The 8,258-nt window shown below is 46.0% G+C and overlaps 1 protein-coding gene across 2 annotated transcripts in view; it reads right to left on the bottom strand.

The window, feature by feature from the left end:
* Nucleotides 1-568: 568 nt before the first annotated feature.
* LOC126557140 (amyloid-beta-like protein) overlaps nt 569-8,258 on the bottom strand; it is a 44,954-nt gene continuing 37,264 nt past the window's right edge. Inside the window, exons 4-10 of one of the 2 annotated variants that reach the window (XM_050212816.1) lie at nt 4,472-4,980; nt 4,253-4,426; nt 3,114-3,263; nt 1,634-2,397; nt 1,310-1,454; nt 780-956; nt 569-709 (exon numbers count right to left, since the gene is read on the bottom strand). In XM_050212816.1, the coding sequence (XP_050068773.1) occupies nt 608-709; nt 780-956; nt 1,310-1,454; nt 1,634-2,397; nt 3,114-3,263; nt 4,253-4,426; nt 4,472-4,980 (2,021 nt within the window). In that variant the 3' untranslated portion in view covers nt 569-607. The remainder of the gene's footprint in view (nt 710-779; nt 957-1,309; nt 1,455-1,633; nt 2,398-3,113; nt 3,264-4,252; nt 4,427-4,471; nt 4,981-8,258) is intronic. The other variant, XM_050212817.1, reaches the window with a different exon arrangement.

The raw sequence follows: 8,258 nt of genomic DNA, 5'->3' as shown, positions 1-8,258 counted from the left end.
CATTCCGAGGAGATTTTCTGCTCCCGCTTAAAGACGATTTCTTCACGCCCGATGTACTGCGTCCTGTTATGCATCCTCCTCAAGAGGAACGGACTGGAAAGAGTGTATTAACAAAGAGTATTGACCAGTGTCAGGCAGAAACAATCCAACAACTTTAGTGTCGGTGTGCGCTTGTCACGCGTTCCCTCATTTTAGTGTTTTAGTTTTTACATGTTTCTTTTTGATAGGAAAACAAAAATAAGACAAAACTACGCATTTGCTTAACCGTATCCAAGCTATGTGTTGGTATAGCTAAGTAGATCGAGTTCGGCTTCAAGTACATTGTTGAGGGTGGCCTGTTTTCTGCAAAATTTGTGTGTCTATGTGTGTGTGTGTGTCTTTTTACGTGTGTCACTTTTTTCAACTACCAGGTTTTGTTTCCTTTTTACCATGTATATCAATTTTCCACCTCCCAACGCGCCGTTCACTGACTTCCCTTTTGGTTGTGTGACATTAATCGTACCTCGGAAGGATCTTGACTCTGGAGTACGTTAGGGATTACAACTCTCTTGCAACACTGGGCCAGTAATGACCGGCTAGGATGTTGTTTTTTTCCTGGCCTTGGAACTTATTCCTTGATCTCGAAATACTTGTAGGTTGGATTCTCGTACCCATTGATCTGCATGTTGGCCACATGTCGTTCCTCGGGTGTTACCGGAGCGCCAACCGCCTGGAAGGGGTTAGATAGCAATACGATTTACCGTCCGGAGTAGGTTTGATATCGCTTTGGTACAACATACCTGATCGACCTCGACGAATCCTTGAGCATGAGGTGATCGGGAAGCTTTCCATTTGGCAACAGCGACACCAACGAATACTGCGGCCATCAGGGCAACGCCTGCGAATCCTACCGTGAAGTATACGTTCTTGCTATCGCGTCCACTGGAGCTGTAGACTTCGCGTCGAACTGAGTAGCTCTGTAGTGGGGATGACAAAAATGAACCATTATTATGCTTCTTGGAATGATTTTTTTCTCTTCTGGAATTAAAAATGCACTAGGAATCACCGCTCATCGAATGGCTTACTAGACTTATATCAAGTATCTCTCTATCCATGTTTCCTTCGAATATCCAACCACCTGATATCAATAAAGTAAGCCATTTTAAGCCTGGTGTGCCATAGAAGGTCTTTGGGTCAAGAAGAAGAATATTTTAGGCACAATCCATGTACTAAGAAAGGCAAAAAAAAAGGCGCAACAACTGTAGGTAATTGAAACAATTCTACTAACAAACGGAAGTTTGTCCCATTTCCCGAAACTACCATCACTTACCGGTTCACCGTGGCCAATGTCGTGGGCCAGAACGTGTTGCATCTTTGGTTCAGCTTCCTGATGGGCGACGGCAGCCGCTACCTCCTCTACGGCGCGCTGTACCGCATCATCGTCCACGGTCGGCAGTGCCGTCGGCTGTGGGCTCCTGCAGCACACCGGAAACGAAACAAAGTTGAAACAGCGCGCAGACACCCGAATGATTAATTAAGCGTAAAACGGGGAAGTTAGCAAGGAAGTTAAGTCTGGCTAATTACGACTTCCCGGTATGATCCTCCGCGAGCCTTGAAGGGGGTTTTTTTTTTTTAATGTACGCCATGTACTTACGTCACGGCCGCCTCCTCGGAGTAATCCTTCGTAGTGTCGGTTTCCTTTTGAGTTTCCATGTCCGGCTGCTGCTTCTGGGTTTGTGGCTGGTCCGAGAGCGTCGGTTGCTGGGTTTGCATCGATTGTTGCTGTTGCGATGACGCAAATGTGGCAGCAATCATTTGAGCTTGCTGCTGCTGTTGTTGCTGCTGCTGCTGCTGCTGTTGAGCCTGTTGTTGCTTTTGTTGTTGCTGTTGCTGCTGCTGTTGCTGTTGTTGCTGTTGTTGTTGCTGCTGCTGCTGCTTGTAAGCTGCTTCCATCTTTTTAGCCTCCAGGCGCAGCTTCTCTTCGCGAATCTTCTCTCGCTCCTGAGCCCGCTGTTCCTTCCGTTGCTTTTCGGCCAACCGTTGACGCTCCTTCTCGCTGACCTTGCGCTCAATCTCCATGCGGTACTTGTCGAGGATGGCTGCCTCCGCCTCCTCCGTCATGGCCAGCATCGAACCGGGCGTTTCGTCCTTGGAGCGCAGTGCCTGAATGTAATCGTCCATCAGCTGAGACAACTTTACCGATAGTTCGGGGTAGCGCTTGAGCATCGCCATCGATTGATTCACGGCCCGGTCAATGTCGACCAGACGCTCCAGCGTGCGGGGACGCTCGGATGCAGCCGCTTCCAGCCCTCCGGTACCACCCGAACCAAGCAGATGCCGATAGTGTGATAAAGCATGGGCACGATCCTTGTGAAGGGCACGTAGCAGCTTCTGCAAACATTTCTCCACCCGATGAGACTGTTTGGAACGGGGAAAAAGAAACAAGGCAATCATTTTTATGTGGCGCGTGGCAAAACAGTTGATTGAGTTTCCGACCTAAAGCCAACACGTGTGTTGTAGTGGCGAATAAGTTTAACTACAGTTTACAAAACGAATCAGCTTAGAAAAATCGCAACCATAAAGTGACGGGCTGAATGTAGGCCAGGGAGCCATACAGGACAAGCATATTTTGTGTGTTCTTCCGGCACGCTATTTCACCCGCGTGAAAATGACTCGTAGCCCGTCACGTTTCCACACATCACGTACGGCGAAATTCGAACATATTCGATCCCAAAAACTTTACCACACAACTCATCAGTTTTTGCACCCGTTCAAAAACAAAGTTCATTAAAATTGTGGAATAAACCGGATTTCCAACAATGTTCGGTACATGGTGCGAAACGTGCCTGACTCTGCATGGAATAACGGGCACGTACAGGCATCCGGTCGACATTCGTATACGCTTTTGCGATGCGAGTCGACCACGAACCCCCAAAAACAGGGCAACCGATAGCCATTAGTTACCATAGGTTCCGATTGCTGTGCCTGTTGCGGATATTCTTGCCCCCAACAAACAACGCGGAAATGGACATCCGCACAAGGGAGGAAAACCATACAAAAAAAAAAAACCAAACCAAACTGTTTGCCTACTACATGCACTGTCACATTGTTAACTTAGGACGCGGATAACTTACGCTTGGCGGTTGCTCCGTGAGGGCTTGGGTGTAGCAGGTCATGGCCTCTCGTTTGCGCTGGTTGATGTGGGCGAGGACGCGCTGCTGATGCATGGCCGCCAGCTGATGCTTTTCGGAGTTGCCTTCCTCTTCCAGTGCCTGCACAGAAGTCTAAAATATTACACGAACGAACGAGGGTGGCCATGTTGGGTGGCCAGATTTTAGTTACGAACGAGACCGTTAAACTCATGTCACCATTTTGAAGGATTTGTAGTTTGCTGCTATTGTGTTTTGCTCGTTTTATTTTTTGTTGTTGCGCAAGAATTAACTACGGACAAACCAAACACCACAACGGGTTCTAAACGGGCGGAGCGAACAAGCAAACGAGTGCTATGGTGCAAAACCGGAGTGCCTGCACGAGCATATACTTGTGTGAAAGGATTGATGCGGGCGTACCAATAATCGTTAGTTTTCAGGATAGGAGGAAAAATAGTCGAAACGAAGTCCCTCAGGACCAGGACAACCATATCTTGTGGATATTTTCCAGCATTACGTTTGACAGCGTTGAGGATCCTCACTTAATTGCTTTCGTTTTAGATAACCTGAATTTGGACATGCACTCTGAAGCTAACAAACAAAAACAAAAAAAACTGTAATAAAACTTGCTCGGGACATGAAACAGCCGGAACATGTGTCCCGTAAAACTCATCATGCCACTGCATTCGACAGCTACTCTATATTGCACTCGTTTGATTGTTTGAACCGCCGGAATGTTATCTATCTACACTAGTGTGCTAAAATGTTACTACATGGTCGCGGTGACCATTATTATCATCGTCATCATTGATAAACAGTAAAACCTTCAACCGCAACTGGGCTGCCGAAACCGAACGATCATTTGACCGGTTTTGAAGGGAAATGTGCTGCAAAAACTCGATATCATAGCAAACGCGAAACAAAATGTTCGGCTCAAAACAGGACATGATTTTACTGTCAGCTAAACGTTTGTGATAGGAATGAAGTAGTGGAACATACGAGAGAAGCGTACACTAAGGGAGCATGCAGGCAATAGTGTTCGTGACCACAAAGTAACGGAAGTAACAAAATAATCATGGATGAACGAACGATACCGAACGAAAGTGATCTGGGCATTGGCTTACCTGAAACCGGGCCGTCATCCGTTGCTTGAACGTTTGCGCCGACTTTGGATCGGCCAGTCGCATGTCCTGGTACTTTTCCTCCAGATCCGACCAATCCTTCATGACGCGCGTCACCTTCTCGCGGTGGCTCTCCTCGAGCCGCTGCTGGGCTTCCTGAAATTCGGCGTGCAAATTCTACGAACAGTATATACAAACATCAATTTCGTGGCTCGTACATACCTTGAAGCTCTGGTGCTCGTTGCGCGGATCGAAGTGCGTAAAGTATGGGTCCGGTGTCGGGATGGCCGTTATCGGCGTGGTAACCAGATCGATGGTACCCGATTTTTCCGTCGAGCTAGCGGCATATCCACCCGCGTACAGCATACCGCCGATGGGTCCACCGATGTCGGCTGCCTGCTGCTTCTTGAGCGCTTCCTTGCCGGCCGTTGCTGGTGGCGGTGTGGTGAAACTGTCCCATGCGGCCGATCCTGTGTCGATCGTATCGGCGCCGGACGGTTTGTCACTGCCGGAATCAAAATCTTCATCCGAATCATACTCGTCATCGTCGCTTTCGATCGGTTCGTCTCCCAGCATCTCTTCGTCCTCCTCATCGTCCATATCGTCATCGTCCTCGTCGTCCTCGGAGTTGTTGTCGGAGACACCATCCGAACCATCGTCGAGAGCAGGCAGCATGTCCGTGTCCTGTGGCAGCACTGGCAGATCGGTTTTCTTCACCTTCATCGGCACGGCTGTTGGGGGAAAGACAGAGCGAACAAACAAAATGGCGCTTCATTAAAGTTATTCAAAAACGGTGGTCCTTTTAAAAGTTTCAGTTTCACCATGGTTGCGAGCGTCCCAAATGTTCTGCCATAAATAAAATCCTCCAAAACGATAATGATGATACGATTCGATTAAGCGGTAAAGTGTTGCCCATTAATCAGCGTGACGCAACCATTAATACGGCCTTTGGCTAATGCTTGCCGATGGTTTGCTGTACCATCATCATCGTGGATCGGCATCATCTGGGGAAAAAACCTTACCACTTACGCCCATGGGTTAGGGTTTCATCGAACGTAAAACGAAAAGCAGTGGTAAAAGTCAATGTCGTTCTTGTTTATCTGCATCGCATTTTGGTCCCTTGGCATGCTGGTCACTCGAAAAACTCACAAAGGGAAGCTCCTCGAGAGCTTATATGCTTGTATATTGATGCAGTGTAAAATCAGATTGAATGACGGCAACAACAGCCAAAAAAAAATGGTAAAAAGTATCGCGCGACAAAACGATTTTTTTTCTTCAAATGCTGTCCGCGTAAATGGAATAGGACACAACCACACACACACAAAACCAAATACTGGCAAAATTACGCTACTTGCAGACGGTCAGAAGATGAACGAAAATGCTCTGAAAGCAAAGTAAAAACGAGCTGTCAAAGCCCATTAATCGTTCGCACCCTCGCAGCCCGTTTTGGCAGTGTACAAAACCAGTGAACCGGATGCTATCGAACCAATATCGGCAGCTGGTTTTTCTTTTTTCTTCGCTCAAATGATTCGTTCTCGGTACAATAATCGAAACGATTCATCAGCCTTAGCTTTATGCAGAGTGCAAATCTTGTCCCGTAGGCGAACGACAAACTACCCTCGGAACGTTGGGTTCGGACAGATAATGATGCAGGGAAGGGTGGTCCATAAAAAAATGTCTCTCCTTAGTCATAGCTCCATACACGGCTACTACCGTGACACTCGTACGTTGTTTGTTTGGAATTTTCCACCATCGTGGTGAGTTTTCTTTCCTTTTTCGTGCACAAAATGGTTACCCTTCTGCTGTGAGAATCCGCGTCTCAGCGGACCGCGTCTGTCCATGCAGGCAGGAAAGGTGAACATTTATTATTATCACCTTTTATATGGCGGAAACTGCAATTTTCCGGTCCGGGAGTGAAGTGACATGGTTCGTGGTTTGATATCGTACAATTTTACGATCGTGAAAGGATGTTCGATGATGTGTGAAGGAAACCAGAATGACAGAGTGTGATAAACAGAGACACAAACAGCGAGAGGGCAGCGAGCGATACAGCACAACAGTGAACTTAGTTGTGAGTGTCCTGGACCGGATGCAGACGAACCTTTTTCGCTCAACCAATATATTCACCAAATTTTCGGACTTTCACGATTTTTCTTTTCCCTTCGTTCCGTGCAAAATCGACTATTAGAGATACACCAGAATGAAGTATTCGTCCGTTTCGCTCTCGAATCGATCGTTTCATATTTTGTGCTTCCTCTCTGCTTGTGTTTGTGTATTTTTCGCGTGTATTTTTATGGCTGAACGTTTCGTACCCTTCGTGGGTTCGCTTCTTTTTTCCTTCTCGCTCGCGGATGAAGTATTTGCTTTTTTATAGTTTCATTGGGAGGAGATTGTACGTTTGCCGTCTGAAAAGAAGCTATCCCAACATTTGTGTGGTGTGTGCAAAGGGGAGGGTGGTGAGATGATAATGACCTAACCCACGAGCAGGATACTCCAGAACCCGAAGCTTTCCAAAACACCCATCACTAACGATGCCCACGGGCCGGATGTTGTACGAAGGAAGCCAGCTGCCACTGTCTCTTCGCACATGGTACGAGCGAATGTCAAAGTTTTATAACCAAAGGATATCGATGGTTGTCATTAGCGGGGTGGAGTTGGTAGCGTTTTTATTATTATTATTATTATTACACCACACTGGCGATCGATGCCGGGCGTAGCGGAACACAAATGGCGTGTTCGTTTCAACTCTTCGGCCGATCATTATGGTTTCCATTTATAGGTTAGCACTGGTTTTTTATTGTGTTAGTTTGGCTGATAAGCCGGCTATGGCTTCGTTTACGAGCGAATGTTTTCTGTGAATGAACACTGTCATGTACGCTTGTCAAGCAATCTTCATACGAGATTTGACTTTAGATCTCATTAGCAGAGTAAACTCCATATTAACCGCATAAAAGGTCTGTTTTTCTTGTGCTTTACTTTAAAATAACTTTAAATCATATCGTTATTTTAATTATGTTGTCTGTTTTTTTTTGTATCAGAGTTTTATCTTATAAGACAAAAATGACGTTTTTCAATGAGTTCGTTCACCCTTCTAGTGTTACTGCCAGTACGCAGTAAAGCATGCTTTAGTTTAATATACTTTCAATAGTCGTAACTATGGCTAGTAAACACGTTTTCACATTAAGCATGTTAAACATTGTTTCGGTTCCGTTGGCAAGAGCAATCGAAGGACAATGCCCAGTTTATCACTTGCAATAGGATTTCATTAACGCTGCTACCGTAAAGCAGATGAAACTATTCTTATTTTTATGGTTAAAATGATTTCCGTGAATAATCTGCCACTTACTGCTAGCTTACTTCTAGGAACGGTTGGTTTACGATATAGCAGCTGATAAATACTGACGCCTGGGAATAAAATAGTTTGTTTAAAACATTTTTGGTTTTAAAAAAGAGGAGTTTGTGAAAAGAATATAAGTTAATACATTGCAGTTCAGTCTTTTGTCGCTATCTTTTATTACTATTAAAATATCTTCAAGACTAGCTTGAAGTAAAAAAAAAGCCGTATACACCGTGTAGTCCTCTGTGTAGTGGTTCTCGGAAACCAACATTTCTAAGGTAGATTGTAGAGAGTACGTGAAACGAATCAAATCCGCACCGAGTAGTAACATTCCCTTTTCCCGGTAACGAATATTATCTCGTCGTGTTCCCTGTGGTCTTTCGATGGGTATTACGAGATATAGCGAGCATTCTCTGCACCGTCATCATCTCATTTCCGGCATGAAGATTTCTCCGGCACCTATAGCTTCCCGTTGCCGCGTTGTTCGTCTTATCATCATACACTAGCGTACCCCAATGGGGGGAAAAAGGAAGCCAACAACCAGCCGGAAACGGCCATGAAAATCTTCTCCCCAACAGGAACGGTGTGACGCTTCTTTACCACACCTGCGCCCCCTTTTGTCTCTTGCCAGGTACGAGCGGCGCTGACGGTACACGATACAACAGTGCGTTA

This window comes from Anopheles maculipalpis, chromosome 2RL (genome assembly GCF_943734695.1).
Source record: "Anopheles maculipalpis chromosome 2RL, idAnoMacuDA_375_x, whole genome shotgun sequence".
In the NCBI taxonomy this organism is placed as follows: Eukaryota; Metazoa; Arthropoda; class Insecta; order Diptera; family Culicidae; genus Anopheles; species Anopheles maculipalpis.
This window is presented reverse-complemented; position numbering and strand designations above follow the sequence as displayed.